Source organism: Castor canadensis, chromosome 3 (genome assembly GCF_047511655.1).
Source record: "Castor canadensis chromosome 3, mCasCan1.hap1v2, whole genome shotgun sequence".
Classification (NCBI taxonomy): domain Eukaryota; kingdom Metazoa; phylum Chordata; class Mammalia; order Rodentia; family Castoridae; genus Castor; species Castor canadensis.
The window spans coordinates 48,956,527-48,978,639 of NC_133388.1; the positions used below are offsets into that span (position 1 = coordinate 48,956,527).

Genomic DNA, 22,113 nt, shown 5'->3' on the forward strand with positions numbered 1-22,113 from the left:
CATGCAGGGGCAGATTGAGATGACTCTCATTTTTTTTTATTATATTCATATGTGCATACAATGTTTGGGTCATTTCTCCTCCCTTTCCCCAGCCCCCTCCCTCTCCCCCCCTCCCCCTCGCTACCAGGCAGAAACCATTTTGCCCTTATCTCTAATTTTGTTGAAGAGAGAGTATAAGCAATAATAGGAAGGACCAAGGGTTTTTACTAGTTGAGATAAGGATAGCTATACAGGGAGTTGACTCGCATTGATTTCCTGTGCATGTGTGTTACCTTCTAAGTTAATTCTTCTTGAACTAACCTTTTCTCTAGTTCCTGGTCCCCTTCTATTGGCCTCAGTTGCTTTAAAGTATCTGCTTTAGTTTCTCTGTGTTGGCCTCTCCCTTATTGATGGTACTGATTTAAAAATTTTTACTAGGATATATTCGTTGTACAGGGGGGATTCATTGTGACAGTTCTAAAAAAGCTTATATTGTACACTGATTAAATCACTCCCACCATCTCTCCCTTTTGGACCTTCTCCATCCTACTTCAAGCAATTTCAAGAGATTTCTTTGTTCTATTTTGTATATGTAGTCCATCAACCATATCCCCTCACCTTAATCCCCTTTGTTCACCTTTCCCCCTTCCATAAGTCCTCCCCTCCACACATTTCTTTACCTGCTCAGTGCTTTTTGGTTACTCTCTTGTAATTGACAGTTACCCATATTATTTATAATTATCTTTGTAGTTTAAATGGAACTATTCAAAATTTCCATATATATATTTAGTGAAGACACTTTTAAACATATAAGGGAGAAGCAAAGAAAATAACTAGGAAGGCTTTTATATACTTTTTCAATTTTTGAGACAGAGTCTCACTATGTAGTCCAGTTGTCCTCGAATCTGCAATTCTCCAGCCTCTATTTCCTGAGTGCTGGGATTACAGGCATGTACCACCACATGCAGATACTAGGAGGCTTTTAGGATTTCTTTTACTAAGGAGTGTAAAGTAAATAAGAGCTGTTTTTGCTAATGCTAATGAAAACAGACAATGCTTAGAGCAGTTGGTACATCCCAGTACTGTATAAATATCAACCTATTTCATCTTTAGTCTCACCATGAAGCAAGCCAATCATATCTTTGTTCTACATAGAAAGAAAATGAGGCACACCGAGTTTTAAAAATCTGCTTCAAGTTAGTAAGTGGCAGAGCTAGGGGTCTAGTTCTAACCACTATACCGTATAGTGCTTTGTCCGATTCCAGAAAAGGCCTGTGCTTTCTAGAACAACCTGCCACCTAGGAATGTGCACGGAAGAGTTGGAAGGACTAGGTTTCTGCACTTCACTTTTTAAAGGGCAATATGAACACACCAGGCACACATCCTTGCATGTGCTTTTTCCTTGTGGAGGGCAGTATATGAGTTGTGTCCTCTTCCTAGGAGGTCACAGCAACTGCCCACAGGGGATAGCACTTGGCTACTGGAACTTTAAGGGATGAGATGAAGGTGATTATGAAGTATTTATTCAGACCAGGTGTACTGTAAAGAAAGAGAATCTCTATTTTACCAAAATTCCAAGCAAATCACATTTCACATGATAACGTAACATCATTATTATAGGACCTCAGAAGATTGCTTTGAAATGAGGCTATAGTTTTGTTTGATTCTTGCATAGGTTCATACTTTCACTTCATAAAAATTAGCTCAGAATATTCATGGTTCAGGTTCTTTAAATCAAGTATTTACTTGCTCATGAGGGAATGAGCAAAAGAGAAGTGCTATTCTATTAAATGCTAGCCCTGTGAAGGAGGTCATCTTTATGTGGTATGGTTTGTGTGGTTATATCAGGAGGGGTCCTGGTTTCATCAGAGGCACCAAATCCACTTGTCTCCCAAAGATGAAGGGCTAAATTACTTCCAATTTTGAAAGTTAATAAAAAACACATAGGTGATTTAAAAATCACTGAAGAATTTAGTGGGTGACAAATGCCACCAAGATATGTTGTTCATGATTTTTACTATAATTATACATTTTTACAAATCACAGGTAGGACCCAGCCAAATATGGAATCATTATCACTGATCCACAAAATTGGTTTATAATTAAGAAACCAGATACTTAGGTCTTCAAATAGGTCTTTGCCTTCTGGACCCTCAGTATTTTAAATAAAAGTGGCTGAACCAAAGAGAACAATCATGAACCCCAGTTCAGGTAGTCAGTTACTGGGAGCAAGGTCAGTCTGGGCGGGGACAGTCTGTTCTGCAAAACATAAGAAATATGACTAATTTGAACTTGGCTTAGGAGGGAAATATAAACCAGCATTTTCCAAATGGGGCTTCCAGCAGCTGATTCAGTAGAATATAATTTATGCTAATAAGTTCCTGGATTTCAAAGTGACTTTTTCTTATCACACTAAAGCCCTTTAATTTGGGTATATATTCCTTAATCCAGAATAGGCGGGGAAATTCTCAGTCAAAAGCCAGAGATACAACTGGCCTTGTCCAAAAGAAGAGGGGGAAAAAAAAAGATTACATGATGGAGGGCTGGAGGAGGGGAGAGAAAGAAGTGCAGTGTATGGCTTTCAAACAATTTCCTATGACACAGCTCTTGACTGACCATACCACTTGCTTCTAGAAAAGTTTATCATAATTTAAACATGGCATATTATTTGCAAACTTTAATGTGACATAGAATGGATGGTAGGGTGCAGCTGGTGTCACTGAACTGTGAGGGAAGCAGGAAGCATACCCCAGACAGAGCCAAGAAACTCAAGTTCTGCTTCCGGATCCACCACTGTTCAGGTGTAGGATATTAATCAACTTACTTCTTTACAATAGGCCTCAGTTCCTCCATTTATCAAACAAGACTAGCTGTGATAGTTAATGCTGAATGATCCCTTACTATTCCTTTTAGCATTAACTTTTCCTAAGCAAATGGGTTTCGGATTTATTTATTTTTTTACTGTGACTCACAATAGAAAGTATATTTTATGTTGTGATTTAAGCCAAAAGTGGTAGCACACACCTGTAATCCCAGCACCAGGGAGGCTCAGGCAGAATAGGGTCTTCAAGGCCAGCCTGGGCTACACTGTGAAAACCTATCTCAAAAAACAAAATATAAATAAAATACATTATGACCCATTCCTCACATTTATGTATTTATATGTAAATGTTAACTATACACATAAACACATGACATGTTATCAATACACACATGCATACACACACGAAATTAAACAGAAATTACCCTTATTAGCTCAGATGCATTATGGTATTTTTTATTCTATTTCATTAAGAGAAAGCAGGTAAATTCTCACTAAATTGGCTTCATGACACATGTTTGGCAATCACTCTAGCTAGATGCAATTCTGTATACTGAGGAATTGCCTCCAAATGAATGTGGGAGCATAACTTCATGGCTAACATTTTGATCCCTGAAAGAAAGAAAAGCAGCTATATAGGTATCAGTCTGCATATCGAACAAATATGCTCTAGCTTTGGCAAAGTATGACATAGTACATAAAAACAACCACTAAGCACTCTCCATAGAGGATCAAGCTTTCATGCTCTGCATAACTGAACTTTGGTTTTTCATTTGTGTATATGCAAAGCTTTTTTTTTTTTTTTGTAAACTTCTTTTTATCTGTTTTGCTTTGAACTCTTCAATTAAAGCGACCTTAGTTTTTGTTTTGTTTTGGGGCAAGGTCTCACTATGTAGCCCAGGCTGGCCTCAAAGTCATGATCCTCCTACCTCAGCCTCCCTAGTGCTGGGATTATAGATGTCAACCACCATGCCCAGCTGGAACCTTAGTTCTACTTATAAACAACCCCTTTTAAACTTTCATAGTTTTTGCTAGAGTAATTGAAATGAACATTTGATTTTGAATATTAATTTTTAAAGGCATGGTCACTGATGCAATAATTTGTAATATTTTCCTTCTACTTCTATAGTGTGCTTCTACACTATAAGAATTTAGTTTGAAAATTTTTTATCCTCTTCTCAGAATCCTCAATGTATTCACTATTGCAGTTTTGGGTTCAAGGAACAGTACACCAGGTATCATAGGTAATTCTTGTCTTACATCATATTCAAGGTTCCGAGGCAGCGGATGATTCACTTGGGGATGGGAAACTGAGTCTGATTTCCCCAGCTGAGTTTCCCTTTTTGTTTTATGTACACATACTTTTGCATAGGAGCAACAATCACAAGTATTAAGGATATGATTCAACCACGTAAGGGATATTTCATTTTGCTAAGAGAAATTTCAAATACTTCTTTAAAAGCTTACATCACCAAATAATCCCCTTTAAGATATCGCTTCTAAGTAGAAGATGATTATGGTTTGTGTTTTTAAAAAGCAGGGCACAATCCTTAATGTCTATGTGTTAGTTTATTATAACATATAGTGAATTTGTCAACATAAAGAATGTAGGGGTAGTGGAGTGTCTCAAGTGGTAAAACACCAGCTTTGCAAGTGGGAAGCCCTGAGTTCAACCCCCAAACCCACAAAAAAAAAGAATGTATTCCATTTCTATCTATTGTACTTTACTTCCTCTAATACTACTTATACCAGACATATAACAAAAGCTAAATTATTAAGAAGATGTTAGATCTTAGCTTTGGATTATTTTTATTTCTCTTTTATGACATTATAATTTAACATTACCCTCACCTAACTGCAACTACATACGAAAGTCTTGTGACTACTTGATTGCTCTGTGAAGTTGGATCATGAGGATAGGAGTACGGTTTAGTTACTAACCCTTGTGCTCTTTTTATGTCAACCATAGCAACTCAATTTTAAAAATATCATCACAATATCTGTATTACTGGAAATTAACCTTTACCCGTAACACTTTGGATTTGCAGAAAAGAGCCAGAGAATTCCACTTAGAGGTCAATAATTGCCAACTTCACATTTACAGTTTTTGAATCTACCTTTTTTTTTCTTCAATATGACATTAACTAATCATCCAGTACATAGAATTTCTGCCAAATATATGTTGCACTGTTGAAGAGCTATCAGATTTCTTTTTTTCCTGGGGGGGGGGTTGTGTTCAACATTAAGTTTACTTTCCTATATCCAGGTAAGCACACTGTACTATTCCTGGGGCTTTAAAAATATCATCCATGCTGATCCAAATCAAACAGACCTTTAGAGGGTACTGACAATGACGTCTTCATTGAGTCCGATCACTTCTAAGCTTTCGTGCCTTGTTTGCTCTGTAATGCTGTGCCAACATCTCGGCCTTTAGATGGCCCCAGAATCCTTGGAAACATCTTATTTGTTTACAAATATAAGCTTGCATTCACAACAAAATTTGAGGATAAACAAAGTGTGCTCTGTTTTCCTTACTTAATCACAGCATTTGGAGTCAGAAGAGCAGAATTTTAAATAATACCCTTATGGTGGAGCATTTACAATATATACCAGAAGCAAACAGAATAAAAGGATTTTCTATAACAGGACACTTTTTTTTAACCTTTGGAGTTAATTTCTTTCTGAATATTAAAAGCATTCACATTTTTAACTTTTGAAGGATATTGATGGGAACTATGATGAATGACCCACAATGTTTAATTTTTAAAATACAGATTTAATAATCAGCTCTTCATATCCTAATCTCATGACTTCATATTATCAACCAAGTATCTTAACAATAACCTTTATACCCAAAATGGGCTTTATTAAATATCATAAAAGTTAAACATCATGGTTTCACTACCAGAAAGCACCAAGAATATGGGCAGAAATAATATTTTACAATTTCTATTGTAAGTTTTCAAAATAGTATACTAGTATTGGATTCCCTTCTGTTTTGGCTACATTTTGAGTAAAAGAACAAAAGCATTCTTGAAAATATGTGTCCTTTTAAAAAAAAGAAAAAGGAGAAAGGAGAGGCAACATCAAGCACCATTCATGCTCCCATCTGAAGGAGAAGGGGAGAGCTGAACAGCCTCAGTGGCTCGTTAGACAACACGAGTCCACAATGCCCTTCTCCATTTGCCTCCAGTACATGCCAGCCTCAGAGCCAGGGCAGCAGGGTTCTGCAGCGTGTGGAGAGGCAGACAGTTTTGCTGGCTCCCACTTGCTCTTCAGGCCATAGTCCAGGCAGAAGTTGGCCTTGTGGGGTTCCTGTCGACCTGCCAACCCATGGCACTCCTGGGACACTGTTCGTTAGATGCTGGCCAAATCCTACATGAGAAGTCATCTCCTTCACATCCTCTTCAGTGTCAGGGTGTTAAGACTACAGGACACCCCTTCTATCAGATTTTATGGTGTTGTGCACTAGCCAATGGAAGTAAGGGGGGATAAAAAAGCAACTTGTTTAGTTTCACATAGTAGAAGGAAAGAATTCTTCAAATAGTTGGTCTGGACTGAAGCCCAACATCTCTAAATCTCAGCTCCATTTTTTTTTTCAGTTGCCAATAGGGTTTTAGACAGTTAAATAATTATGACCTATCTACTTTGGGCTACCTATCATTGCTTTCTCAGAGAGAGCGATCTGCAGCCATTGCTGTGTAAATATCAATAATCGATGTGCTATTTGCCAATAATCAATCCACAAAGCATATTCAGACATATGTAGTTCCATAATAGACACAAATTAACAAAGTAGATATTCTCAAAAAGAGGCCTTCACTAACATTCTTAAGACTATTCATAGAAAATATTACTTTCAATAAGGTTCTTCAAACACCACATGTAAAGACAGACACTCAGAAAAATATTCACACAAGTAGCTATAGATGTTCAAAGACAAATATGGTGATCTCACAAATACATAATCTTTTCTGAACCAATAAAGACAATGTGTTTTTAAAGAATGTTTGTGTCTCATTGTATTTTTTCCTGGGAAAGTGAAAATCATAATCTTGCATACTTTGAGATGGATAAACTTAGACAATTTATCAACGCTTTCTTAAATTTTCACACCACACTGAACTCCAACAGGTTTTTGTTTTAAGGTAAACCAGGTTTCTGGTTCTTCCCTGTGGAGAAGTTACTTTCAAGTCAGTGAAAGTTCTTGGCCCATGATTAAAAGTCTTTGCCAATTAGTACTCAACAACTTCAATTCATTTTTTTTTGGTTCAAGATGAGTAGGAGCCTAATAAGGCTGTGATAAAAGGGCAAAAGGCACTGAGAGCCAAAAGCGGATTAATGAGCTCCTCCATTTATTTGTCTTCCTAACAGCTGAACTGTTACAACTATTGACACTCTTCAAAAGGTTCCGCTCTGAACCCTGTCCAGGCACTGCAGGCTCCAATGGACATCTTCAAATCCAGAGAATGGAGGGGCAAGAGCTTCCCCTGTGTGATGCCAAAACCAACAAAGCCCCACGGATCAGGTAATGAAACTTCAGCTTTTCCCCCTTTGAGATTTATTTACTGGCAGCTGACAAGGGGCAAATTCAGCTCGAATTGTGCAGTCAAGGCCCTGTCAAGCTTTTAGAGGCACCCTTGTCTTGAAGCACCTTCATGACTGGCATTTCGCTCAAAAGCCCTCGGCACTGGTCCTTAACAGCTTATGACATCACAAAGGACACTCCAGACAGATGCCTACATGGCATCCTGCAGCATTTTAAAAGAGAATTAGTGGTTTTAATTATGGTCGTAGTATGAAAGGGAACCATGCAAGCTCCACAGGAGACCTTTGATCAGACCCTTTTGCTAGTACAATGCCACGGAACTGTGACTGTTCCTGGTAAGGGGCCTTTTCTTGCTGAATGACTCACCAGTGATCTTTGAATGCAGACAAGCTTCTAGCCCTCCCTCTTCATTAGTGAGCATTTCTATACAGGGGCCTATATAGTGCTTGGAGTCTAGGAGCTATACAATTGGGGGGAAAAGAATCCCTACAGATTCTGGCCTCTACTTAGGAAGTGCTGAAGGACTCTGAGTGACTTTATTCATTAAAACAGGTTGCTATTAATTAACTGTCATAATAAAATAAAGAACTATTATTTGCATTTCTTACTATGTTCTCTTTAGTAATATGTATAAAAGATGCTTGTAACAGAAATGAATTTATTGAATAACTTCCCCATCCCTCCAATACCCACCCTCTTTTTGCATGTGGGCAGCAGAAGCCTACTAATTATTGGGCCTAGGTCTCTGAGTCCAAATAGAAGTAAAACATAAATATGAAATAAGTAAATTAAAACACTTTCATTTGCTATTCATTTCTGTAACTGAAATAAGCAAACATTAAATTAGCTTTCTTTTTTTAGTGATTGCAGGACACTAAGACAAAACTCAAATCATTTTTCAAAATACCACTTACTTGGGTATGCAGTTTCAAGTGTGAGATTTTGTAACAACCAGTTACTTTAAAAAAAGGAATTCTAATATGAAGTATAATGCTTAATTCTTTAAAAAAAAATTCCACTTTTAGTAAACAGAAAATGTCTTGAGTCTGGTAGGAATATTTTAAGAATTTAAACCTTTAAAATCTATCTGAATAAGCATGGCACTTAAAAGATTCATGGTCAATATTTTAAGTATATGAAAAGAGTTCATTTTCTTCTAGAACCTAATTGAGCACAGTCATTTGGTGAAAGACTGCAGAAGCAAGAAGATTTTTTGAAAGCATCTTATGGAAATGTTAATTTGGTAACAAGTGATGAACAGAATTTTGCATGAACAATATATCTCAGTCATTAAACATGCATTAAAGCAGTAAAGCTGTGCCGTGTTACCTATATCTGGGAGATGACTTAGTTTTCTATTTTTTATACTTTCTTGGAGGAAAAACTTTTGGACTTCAGAATTTTAGAAGCAGAATGATGAGCAGGTTTTTCACATTTTGCTGTCTCAGGCATTTTTCATATTTCTCAGACTTTGTAGTTCTTTTCTTAGGTGCTTCAGAGCAACTAAAATATCAGCAAACTGTGGATCATTCCGTGCTTTCTGAGCATAAAGACGAAAATGTTTGATAGTTTCAGATAACAGAACTTCAGGGTCTGTATCTCTCTCCAGAAGACGCAGCATCCGCTCACAGGCAATGGCATAGTTCTTATGCCAATTCACTGGGTGTTCCTTTTGTAAATAGACAAGCTCCTTATAAAGCTAGAAAACAGCAAAAATGTTGGTATTCCATTGTTATCATTTTACTTTTTTTCCCAAAAAAAACAAAACAGAGAAATTAACACAAAGAAAAAAAAATCCAAGCAGCCTATAGTAAAAATGATAGTTGCTAGGCCATGCAGAAAACACAAGGATATTACTGTAATTATTACAGTAGGAGGAGGCAAATATGCTTCACCTAAAACTGCTTTGGGTTGTCATATGTTTCAGGGGGAACCCGAGACACACTGTGTTAGGACAAAATGCTCTTCTTCCAGAAAGATGTTCTGCGAAAGGGATTTAGGTCTAACTGGTGGAAAGCTATTTACTCAACAGGCAGAGAGGGTGAAACTCTAAATTTAGCTGCTGGAGGAAAAAAAAATAGCTTTCTTTAGCAGACTGCATGGAAAAATAACTTGAAGGATTTAAATTTTGTTCTACATTATTTACATGAATTTCTCTCTACATTTAACATAACAATATTAGCAATAACAAAACAATCCAAACAATTCCATCACCAAGTACACTGGGCAGAACAGACTTTAAGAGACATCCTTAAAGTGGGATATGTAAAATCTTCACAGTAGTCTATATAATTTACAACCCTGATAGTTAAAATTTTGCCCACAAGAATTCAGACTTTTGATTTTCCAATATCAGAAACAGTATTAATTGGATATAGCTGGAATTTTTGATATTGAGTTTTTCAGAGAAAATGAATTAAAATTTAACAATTAAAAAAAAAAAGCAGATGTAAATCTACAAAATGGAATACTTCTGTAGGAATGTCAGCGTTTTCTTGGGGATTGTCAAGTAGAGGTGGATTCCCAGTTTTCCAGTAGACTCTCTGAGCACAGAATAGCAATAATGCTTTCTGTGGGACAAGCGCTTTTTGAATTAGAATTGTACTCACAATGTCATTTAGTCGAAAGGGATCAAATATGTTATCTATCTCCCCAACTCCTACTCCAGAGAAGACAGATATATACTTATTTTAAAATAGCATCCTTGTCAAATTCTACAACCCATGATCTATCATTTTGATATTTAATAACTGTCAATCTTCAAGCTGCCTTTTAATGCAATTTTTTCCTCTTAGTTCCCTTCATTTTATGTAACAGGAGAGGGTTACTAGGTACTTTCATATACACCAAAGGTATTGAAGTCAGATACCTACCCTCCTAGCCTCTTAGCAAAATACTCAACTGTTTCTCTACCCTTTCTTCACAATCTCTTTTTCTCTCTCAGTTGCTTTTCTCCCCAGCTTCCTTCTGAGGAGGAATGAATGTACGGTGTAGCACGCAACCGACACCAAGTAGGTGCAGTGGAACTGATTGGGCTTTCAAAATCCTAAGGGTTTGGTGTCTAAACAGAGGCAGTATTGCAAGGAGTGCCTGTTTCCCCTACTACTCCAGAAAATCAGAGGCTCAACAGAACCTACCTATTACAGTCCCCAGGCATTGGAATAACCACACCACTCCTCTAGAGCACTCTGGATGATGAATCACTAACTTATTTTGGATGACTGATCAGCCCAACTATGTTGAAACTTTTTTTTTTTTTTTTTTTTGTGGTACTGGGGCTTGAGCTCAGAGCCTACACTTTGAGCCACTCCACCAGCTTTTTTTTGTGATGGATTTTTTAGAGAACTATGCCCAGGCTGGCTCTGAAGCAAGATCCTCCTGATCTCTGCCTCCTGAGTAGCTAGGATTTCAGGAATGAGCCACCAGTGCCCCGCCAAGTATGTTGGATCTTAAGAGCCCAGTCATTTCTCAATATGTGGAATTATGTTTTCTTCTCTGTGTATGTTACTCAACATTAGTCTTGGTGGACTACAGACCCTTAATTGGGGACATCTTCAACTTATTGAATTTATTCCTAAAGTGCTGGCTACTCCTTGATCTCATATAATCCCTGAACTTGTAACTACCTAACGATGCTCTGTATAAGCTACTGTGTGGGATAATGCAAATAATAACAAAAACATTCTTTGTAACAAGAATATTTTTAGAAACCCAATATGGGGAGTGGATCTGTTGTTGGTCCATCAAATAATTGGCCTCATTTGTTCTATCAATGGTATCACACATCTGGAGAAATATATATATGGGGATAACCATATCTACATTCACTGAAAAGAATAAAACCCACTGTCCAAAGGAACAATGAATCCACAAATAAGCTTTAGCAGTAGCCTGACAACTGACCAAGGAAGACATCATTGATACATGAAAATCAGTAAGTCTCTGACTTCTCCCACATAAATATTGCTTGTTTTTTTGTAGTATAACAGGGCATTAGAGATTACCAGGACATGATATGACCAGGATATGAAAGCTGATCTGTTAAAAGTTTAAAGCCACATTTATATGTAAGTAATTATTTTTGGCAGCACTGGAGTTTGAACTCAGGGCCTTGCATTTGCCAGGCAGGAGTTCTACCACTTCAGTCATGCCCATAGACCCCACATTTTTTTCTATCCCCACATATTTTCATGTTTTTTAAAGGAAAAAATATCAAGGCCTGAAAAGGTTAACTGACTCATAGTTGACAGTTAATGACAGAGTAGGCCTAGAATTCAGACTTTCCAACTGCCAGACAGAACTCCAGTGTGCCGCCTCCTATAATTGATGACTCCTTGCTATCCCTGAGTGGGGTGCCCTGGAAGGTCCTGCCTTTGCCCTGGTGGTTTCCTCCTTATGGACTGACCTCCCCTCCCTTTTACTTCCTTGCTCCACCATCTGTTACGCTAGATCGTTCTAATCTTTATTATTATTGCTTTTTGGCAGTATTACAGTTTGAACTCAGGGCCTCATGCTTACAAGGCAGATGTTCTACCACTTGAGCCATTCCAACAGCCCGCTCCTCCTAATTTTTCAAGATGACATCCTAGTGACACTCTCTGTGTCCCACAGCACCTCTGCATACCTCTCCAGCACCTGCAAGACTGAATTGTGACTGAGCCCTGGATCCTCAGTCTTCCTCTCTAACTTGCTACCTTTTTTGACAACAGCAACAGGGCTAAATATCTCCAACACAATAGGCAAAGTGCAGTAGCTGTGAGTGAAGGAATAAATGAGTGAACAATAAACCAATGATCAAAATTTAGGAGTCCAATTAGTCATAATTATTAGATCCTGTGCAATTTGACTTAGCACCAAACAAATGGTCTGGCTGAGTAGATTCACAACAGTCTAGAGGGAGCAGAAACAACTCAGCTTCTCATACGTACAGGTCCTGGGCTCTGTGCTCATGGACCATTGCCAGAATATTTGTCTCCTATAAGGCAAAGTCTAAGACTATATTTTCAGGTATTGGAAGAACTCAGTGCTATAAATCACAGAAAAGCAGAGCATCTCATCTTTGCTCCAATTTCCTAGTAGAGAGGACTGATTTGTGCCACAGCTTTAGTGTGGCTGTGTCTTTGAAAGGTTTAATCAGCCATGGTCTTGTCATGTCAAATGTACTCAGGGTCAGGACATTTGCACAGAGGGTAACCCTGCCAGGACTTGTGTTTTACAAAGTCATTACATTAGTTGCCTATTGCTGTAACAAATTATCACAAACATAGTGGCTCAAAACAACATATGAGTTTATTATCTTGCACTTGTGGTGGTAAGAAGTTGTGAAATCAGCAGGGTTGTGTTCATTTTAGAGGTTCTAGAGAATTGGTTTCTTTACCCTTTCCAATTCCAGAGGCCATCCTGAGATCTTTAACTCACAGCCCCTTCTTCCATCTCCAGGGATAGTGGTGAAACATCTTCAAATATCTCCCTCTGTACCTCTACTTCTGCATCACATCTTCTCTGACCCTGACCTTCCTTCCTGCCTTCCTTCTACAACACTTGTGATAGCATTGGGCCCATATGGGTAATCCAGGGTAAGCTCCCATCTCAAGAACTTTAACTTAATCACATCCACAAAGTCTCCTTTGCCATGTAAGGTAATATAATCATAGGTTCTGGGGGTTAGGACTCAGACATCTGGAGGGGGCAGTGCATTATTCTCTCGACCACAGTCATTCACTTTAGACGTTATGATACAGTTGAGCACTTTTCCATAGACTCTGCTTTACAATGCCCAAGATAAGCTTGGAACAAAAGAATAAAAACTGTTGTGCACCCTCTCTCCATCCGAAGTACTACAACCTTCCCACCAAATATCCCTCTCTATGAAAATTATCACATACATCATATGCGTGAGCGTAGAGTTGAGCTTTCACATTTGAAGGCATATCCGGAGTTTCTGCCAGGCTAAAAATGAAGAATGGCGTTTTCATCCTGGGGGTGGGAGTGGGAACCTCCATTAAAATGCTGTTGTCAACTTTACAATCAGGGCTAAATCTTCCAGACTTCCCACTAGTATGAAATGCACAAAACTCTTTATTGTACTATTTTTCATTTTCTCTTGTTCATGGAAGTTTACTCTGAACCAACAGTGTCCCCACCTCCAAGACACTGCATTCACACTTAATGCTGAATCACTAGGAAAAAGTTAACATCATTATCACTATTATATGGTGGTGTCCTTCAAATGTACATTATTGCTATGCAACAGCAGCCAGGAAGGGGAGACTTTCTGGGTTTGCCAGCATGTCCCTGAAGGTGCCCGTCATAGCAACTCATGCCATGTGTGACTAGCTCTTCAAAGGTGGCTAGACTCTTTGACCACATGAACTCATCCAAATTGTATTCAGCACACCAATTAAATCAATACCTGCCCGAATAATGGCCTATTTTCTTCTTTTATGTGATTTCTCCCCTGCTTTCCTGCATTCAATCACAATGAAGAACTGTGCAAGCATATGCACATATATGATCAGGTTTTCAAAGCAAATATTTGTCCCTATAACTAGACTGACAACTTTATGTCATTTTCTGGCTTTTAAAAAAATGACGGCATAATCTATAGTATATCAATTTTTTAAATCATTACATTGCAGCTGTTATTTATTGACAAGTCATTATAAACATCTTTAAACATATGTAAGCTCTTTAGACCATCACTTGATTGTCAGTGCACAGTCCCTGGCACAGACTGGCATCAATACATTTTTGCAGATGGAAGTATTCCATATATATGAGGCATCCTTCTCTGTATTAGTTAGGACCTTTACATTAATATTTAGGTCAAAGTCTGTTAATGTTGATTGTTTTGATTATTTAAGAATAATCAAGGGACCAAGAAAAACAGCGTCAGTATGAAATGTTCCATATGGAGCAATGTGACCTCTCTCTGAACAAGAAAGTACAGCATCTGTCATATTAATGTCAAATCTCTTCTAATATATCTCTGTCAGACTGTAAGCTCAATGAAGGTAGGGACTATATTATTTTCCTATGTGGATGTTTGAGGCCTGATAAATTATCTGGTCTCTAGTAAGTATTCATTTAGTACTTTCAAAATTAACTGGCACATTACAAAGGGAGGCAGGGTTGTAACAAAGAGTTTTAACCACTCCCACTTTGGTTTAGCTGAAAGAGGAGCAAAGAAGTAAAGAGTATCCCAGACTCAGGTATGAGCTTTGGATTCCATCACCAGTAGTTAAGTGGCATTGGAAACCCTCTGTACCTCCAATTTGTTTGTTTACAAAATGGGGATATTAAAACTTCTTCATAAGTTATTAAGAGGATGAAATGAGATTCTTCATATACAATGATTAGTACAATGCCTCAAACAAAATAGTTGCTCTTAACTCTTTTTATTACCACTCATACCTACTCCCCAAATGAAAAGTGCCATAGGCTACTTCTTTGCCATATTAAAAACAGCCTGAAAGGCTGGGAGAATAGCTCAAGTGGTAGAGCATTTGCTTAGAGAAAGTGAGGCCCTGGGTTCAGTCTTCAGTACTGATAGACAGCTAGATAGATAGACAGATAACCACAAACACAAAAATGTAGATTAGTTACCTTGCTTGCCACATCTCTTCATTGGCCACAGACTCCCAAGAAGATGGATCAAACCTATAATTATAAGAAAAACAGTATCTTCTCTTCAGCTTCATTTATTGCTATGGACATGTAATGCTTGTTTTATAATCTTTTAAGGCCACTAAAACAGGATGGATGTTGAAGTAGTGATAGTGACCAAACAGATGTGTTCTGCATCATGAGCCCAGTGCCTCACAGGAGCAAACAAAGGACTGAGGACTGGAGGCATTTGTATTGTGTGTGTAAGTGTATAGAGTGTGTCAGCTTTTCCTAAGAGCTATTAGATGGCATCTTGTGGCAGAGGTAAGACATAAGCCATTATGATACTTTGTGGGAAGCAAATAATTACTAACAATAAAAAACAAAAATTTAAAAGACATGTCAAAATGTAGGATAAGCATGGACAGGGCCATGCCTGACTTTGAGAAGCCATTGCTGGGGGTATAATACTGCTCAAAGAATGCTGGCCAAATAATTTGCTGAATTTTCTTAATTGAAATTTTAAAAACCATGTACCTGTTTTGATAGAATGGAGATAATGAGTGATGCTGTATATATACACTATTCATCAGCTCTCTGAAGAATATGTTATATTCTAAGTTGTCTTTATGAATCAAAGCATTCAGGCCTAGTTATCCAGCTCTGGCATTATAAGCATTAGGGTGCATAATCTTTAAGTAACTGGCAATGGAGGTAAATTCTTTAGATGATGACTCATTTTCCATGTGGGAGAGAGTAAACCCTATGTAGAAATGTTTAAAGGATGACCAATAATATCTCAAACAACATAATCAGGTTGATGTCAGACAACTGTGGAAAAAAAATACTCAATTTGGTCTTTCCTACAGAAAAATTATCTGCCAGTCCTTTCTCTTTTTCTCCTCCTCCTCTGTCCCGCTCCCTTCCTCCTCCTTGATGCTGGGGATCAAACCCAAGGTCCTGCACATGCTAGGCAAGCACTCTAACTGTGAGCTACAAACCGAGCCCCATATTTGCCATCTTTGAAAAAAGAAGAATGTGACAAGTTCATGCATGTGTCAACTATCTAGGCCAACAGACAGCCTCTTAAAGACCAACTGTAGTAAATGAGTTCCTTCTACTTTTAGGGCAATGAGATGTGGAGTGATGAACACTATAGCATCAAAAGGCCTGGAAGGTGGGCATGGTGGAGAACACCTGTAATCCCAACACTCAGAAGGTGGAGGCAAGATTATTGTGAGTTTGAAGTTAGGCCAGCCTGGGCTACACAGGACTGTCTTAAGAAACAAAAACCAAAAACTAACAAACCCAAAAAACCTAGAAGATGCCATATGTCTACCTATTGGGCTATTCACTCAACTGCAGTCTTCCTTTTCCTCTGTCTCCTCATTGTTCTATAAACATGAGAACAAAAGAGATGTTTTCTCTTTCTGTTTATTTTTTTATGGTACTTTGTGGGCAGCAAATAATACAAAAAACAAAACAAAAAAGTAAAAGGCTTCTCCAGAGCCAGGCGTGGTGGTACATGCCTGTAATCCCAGCACTTGGGAGGCTGAGGCAGGAAGATCTTGTGTTTGAGGCCAGCCTGAGCTACATTGTGAAACTCTGTGTCAAAAAGTCAAAACCAAAACCAGCCAACCAAACAAAAAGGCACCAAAATTCTATCTTTTATTCTTCTACTTAAAAATAAAACAGCTGTTCATACCTTCCATATTCTTCAGTCCAGTTATAGATATTTCTGGTGAGTTCAATCCATTCCTCAGGTTTGAATACAATCCCTGAAGGAACTAGTTTGTCACAAGACCCCCATGGCCAAAGTGAATAGTTCTTTTTCCAGGTTGGGTCACCTTCATGAATTCCAATGCAAACAAATGTTTCTTTTCTATTGGAGACAAAAAAGCATATGAGCACTTGTAACTTAAAAATTCAAAATGTTAAGTATAATTCATGAATAGTCATTTTTGACCCCTTAAACCTTAGTTTCCAATAAACCATTTGTGAACATGTTGGTTTATTTAAATCTTTCTCAAGTAGACTGTTTGAAATTTATCTTAGTGTAAAAATGTTGTTTTTAAAGGGGGAGGGAAGCAAATAAGAGAAACAGATGGACAATGTTCTTGTCTACTATTATAAGAAATCACTTGGGAACAAGTATTGTTATCATGAAAATTATTGTGGTATTGTCTAACATATAAACATGTTTTCTTTGATACCTTTTTATTTTGTAGGTGGCAGTATCAATCCTCCTTTGTATCCCTACTCCTAAGTTATTCCTGTGTTTCATTCTTCTCATCCCCATTGTCCTTTACCAATTCCTGTGTCACTATCGTATGGTACCTATTGTTTGCATTTGTATGTTCCCTAAGAAGTCTAGAATCATCCTGAGAATAGGCCGTCTATCCCTGAATTAGCTGAATTCCACATAGCATGATGCATACCTAACACACAATAGAAACTTGCTGGATAAAATTAATTAGATTAGAACAAACTATTAGGAGTCTCAAATCCTACAAAAATTAGTAATAGAAATAAATAAGCTTGGTTCAGAAATAAATGATAGTTAAATAGTTCTTTTCCAACCTGTGATTTATGACTTTATTGCTATTACTACTAAATAGGAAAGAAAAAAAAATAGGAGCAAATTAGGAAAAATTAGTTGAAACTAAAAAACTGTAAGTTTGAAGGAAGACACTTTTAGCTTAGCTTTTTTTTTACCATTTATTGCCTCTATAATTTAGAGAAAGTTACTTAACTAACCTTGTCTAGTCTCCTCATCTGTCAAATAGGTCTGGTAACTATCTTGCAGAACTGTTTAAGAGTGAATATGATATTTGATAAAAACCAACAGAGTTTGGTTCTTTCTCTCCCACTGCACTAAGCTATGGCCCCTAAGCAGAAGACACAGCTGGCTGAGAACTCAGAAAAGGAAATGGTAGAAAGAAGACTGAGGAGAGGCCCAAATTCAAAGTTCTATTAAGTTAGCACTGAATTTATCATTTGTTGCCTGCAAGTATTGCCTGGTCTGCACTCAGAGGACAAGAAACCCAGAGGTCACATCAAATGTACACTAAGTATTCCAAAACCAGCTCCTTTTTCTCAAATCCTGAGAGTAAGAAAACAGACTCCAAAGGTTTGGAGAGAGGGGAGGAAATCAACTGGATCTCTTTTCCTCCTCCTACTCCATGCCATGCAATGACATAGCATAGCATAGTGGAGTTAGCAGCACAAGGATGGCTGTGGAAGTCAGGCAGGAACCTAAAACTCTCAGGAGGGGAACCCTTCGCTGTAGCCAGGGGAGTTGGGGTTCCAGGAGTGGGGACAAATCCCCATTGTTTTTTGTCTCTGGATTCCTACAGCCTGACTTCAGATGTGGAAACAGTCATAGGAAGTACATGGCAGAAGATGGAAGTTTAAATCCCAGCTTAACCAGCAATGAAATCTGAGGGAGCTAGAAAGAACTGGGGGTAACCAGGAAGGACAGAGGTCAAAGAGCATTCCCATGAAGCTGTGTATAAAATTCTGGCTTATCTCTGAGACATGAGTTCACTCTATTATGCACAGACTGACCCTGAACAGGGTTTGCAAAATTGGCAACAGGGTGACTAACACTCAGGTTTTGGACCAGGCACTCAGTAGCACACTTGGGTTTGATACAAATATCACTGCAAATGTTTTGAAGACAGAACTGGCATTGGAACCATAGTTCACAAGATGGCAAGCCAAAACCTGCAACCTTAGAAGAACCTGACCAATGATTTGCTAAACAAAAATACATCCTTCTTAAGATATAAATAAGTCTGGAATATTCAAAATGTCCCAGATACAATGTCAAATCACTGCATATGAAGAACCAGAAAAATTTCAACTCCTAAGGAAAAAGATGACAGATGTCAAGTCCAAATGACACAGCTGCTAGAATTGTCCAAAACTTTAAAACAGCCATTATAACTGTACACAAAAAAGTAAGGGCACGTACTTCTGAAATTAATGGGAAGACAGAGAATTTAACAAAGAAGTACAAGATATAAAAAAGAATCAAGTGAAAATTATGGGCCTGAAAACCACAATGACCGAAAGTCACGGGTGGGCTTAATGTAAGTTTGTATAGAGAGTATGTTGAGGAAGTTGAAGAGAGATCAAGAAAAATTATACAATTTAACAAAAAGAAAAAGATATTAAAAAATATAGAGAGTTTCAGGTGTGCTACAATACACTGAGTTCTAAATTTCTGTCATTAACGTCCCAGAAAGAGAAGAGAAATAATATAAACAGAAAAAATATTTAAAGAAATAATATCTGAAAAGCCCACATTTTGTGAAATACATCATTTTATAGATTTAAAAGTCAAAGAAATCCACACCAGATCCATTATAATGAAACTGTTGAAAAGTAAAGACAATCCAAGGCTTTGAAAGGAGCCAGAGAAAACTGTACATTTCAGCTAGAGGACGACACTTTGAAGGACTGGATTTCTCATCAGGAAACACACAGATCAAAAGAACGTAAAGTCACATTTTTAAAGTCCTGGGGAAAAATAATTATCCACCCAGAATCCTGTATCTAAAAATAACCCTAAAAAATAATGGTGAAATAAAAACATTTTCAGATAATGGGAAACTTAAAGACACTCCATTACTAACAGTCCTGCTCTGAAAGAAACACGAATGTGCTGTTTTCAGAAGGAAGGGAAATGATGCAATAGGGAAACTTGGAATATTAGGATTAAGGGAACAACAGCAGATCTGGAAAATATCTGGATAAATAATAGAGAACACTTTTTCTCTTAAATTCTGTTAATACCTATATAAATATTGAAGGAGAAAATTATCACATTATAACGTGTGTGACAACACAATCCACAGTGGGAAGATTAAAAGGAGACTTGCATAACAGTAAGGTTCCTATGTTCCACCTGAAGTGGTAAAACACTGATCCAAAATAGACTGCAAAAAGTTAGCAAGTATACAGTAATCAGTAGAAAAAATGAACTGGTATCAAGATATATGGTAAAAATTGCAACAAAAAGTACAATAATAAAAAAATCAAATAAGCCAAAAGGCAGCAGAAGAGGGGAAATAGCAAAATAAAACCAGAGAACAAACGAAAAGCAAATAATAAAATGATAGGCTTACATCTGAACAGATCAATATTAACATTAAACGCAAATGATCTAAATACACCAACTAAAAGACAGAGATAGTCAGAATAGGTAGCAAAATAGGACCCAAATATATGTTGTCTACAAGAAACTCATTTAAAGGCTAGAAGCATGGCTCAAATGGTAGAGCTCCTGCCTAGCAAGTGTGAGTTCCTACGTTCAAACCTTAGTAGCACCAAAAAATATTTTTTAAAAATACAAGTTGGTTAAGAGAAAGAAGATAAAAAACACACCACGAAAACACTTACTAAATTAAACCAAGCCAAAACCACAAAACCAAAAACAAACAAGCGAAACAAATCCAGAAGTAGATATAGAGAAAGATGCAAATACAATTTAGTGAAGAAAGGATAATCTTTTCAACAAATGGTATGAGGACGATTTGACATCCCACAAAACTATAAAACTCATGGAAGAAAATAGGAGAAATTCTTTGTGACTTGCATATGATACCAAAAGTATGATCCATAAAAGAAAAAAATTGGATTTCATTGAAATAAAAAAACTTAGGCTGGTGGAATGCTTCAAGTGGCAGAGTGTCTCCTAGCAAGCAAGAGGCTCTGAGTTCAAACTCAAGTACCAAAGGGGGGGAAAACCCAAAGACTTTAGCTCTGCATAAGACATTTGTAGGAAAACAAAAAGACAAAGAGAGTAAATACTTACAAATCACATATGTGAGAGGATTTATATGTAGCATATATAAATGATTTTCAAAACTCAACAGTTAAAAAACTGAACAGCTCAATCCCATTCCTGGGTATATTATAGTAGTTCTACTCATAATGTCCCAAGGTGGAACCAACCCAAGTGTTCTTAAAGGGATGAATGAATAAACAAATTGTAGCATATCCACACAACGGAATACTACTCAGCAACAAAACAGGAATGAACTTCTTATACATGCAACAACTTGGATGGTTTTCAAAGGCATTATGCTGAGCCAAGTATCCAAAAGTTACATACCTATGACTTCATTTATAGGACATTCTGGAAAAGGCAACTCTATAGCAAGAAGAATAGAGCAGTGGTTGGCAGGGTAAGGGCCAAGAGGACAGTATGGCTACACAAGAGTAGCACAAGGAAGTTTGGGGGCCACAGACTGCTCTGAATTCTAATTGTTGTGATCATTACATAAATGCATACATGGGTCAAAGTTCACAGAACTGTATTATAAAAAAGTAAATTTTATTGTATGTTAAAAATAAAATAAGGTAATAGCTGCTCAATAATTGTTAGCTTCTTCTAAAAACTACCCATCTAGTAAGGCACCTGTAATTCTAGCTACTTGGGAGGCAGAGATCAGGAGGGTCTGGAGATCCCATCTTCAAAGTAACCAGATTGAATGGACCGGAAGTATGTTTCAAGCAGTAGAGCCCTCAATTTAAACCCAAATTTCACCAAAAACTGTAACTAATAAAAGTAAAATAAAAATTACCTATTTAGAAACTATTTGGGAAAAGCAAAAAGAGGACTAGCAAGAGAGGGAAAGAGGGGACAAACTAGGGTTAACGGGGAATGAGTATGATCAAAGAACAGTATGTACACGCGTGAAATTGTCATAACACATTTTTTTGATGATTAACAAGTGAAAGTAAAAAAAAAGTACCTACTTAGAGAGTTTTCATTGGATGATGATCGAACACTCTTGGGGGGAAAAAAATCCTTATCACGTACCTTTAAATAACTCATGCCTTTAAATTTAGTAATTTCACTTCTGAGTAAGATATTTTTGTTCTATCCTAATAACTTAAAATCTACACTTCCACAAAAACTACATACACAAAGGTATTTGTTGTAGCTCATAATTTTATTTTATTTATTGTTTTTGGTAGTACTGAGGTTTGAACTCAAGACCTTGAGCTTGCTAAGCAGGCACTCTACCACTTGAGCCACTCCGCCAGCCCTCGTAGTTTTATTGTAGTTAGAAAACCAGATACCACTTAAAGTATCAATAGTTCTATCAGCCTATTACTACAGTGCATGTAGCTACTAAAATATTTA

The 22,113-nt window shown here is 37.4% G+C and overlaps 1 protein-coding gene across 4 annotated transcripts in view; it reads right to left on the reverse strand.

The window, feature by feature from the left end:
- Positions 1–4,592: 4,592 nt before the first annotated feature.
- Tmem260 (transmembrane protein 260) overlaps positions 4,593–22,113 on the reverse strand; it is a 74,548-nt gene continuing 57,027 nt past the window's right edge. Inside the window, exons 13-17 of one of the 4 annotated variants that reach the window (XR_002213715.2) lie at positions 16,660–16,836; positions 14,955–15,008; positions 13,235–13,325; positions 8,679–9,048; positions 4,593–6,268 (exon numbers count right to left, since the gene is read on the reverse strand). Coding sequence is in view for 2 of the 4 variants with exons in the window: in XM_020185958.2 (XP_020041547.1) it covers positions 8,794–9,048; positions 13,235–13,325; positions 14,955–15,008; positions 16,660–16,836 (577 nt within the window). In the remaining 2 variants the exon portion in view is untranslated. Of the gene's footprint in view, positions 9,049–13,234; positions 13,326–14,954; positions 15,009–16,659; positions 16,837–22,113 lie in introns of all 4 variants that reach the window. The other 3 variants (XR_012446160.1, XM_020185958.2, XM_020185959.2) reach the window with 3 other exon arrangements.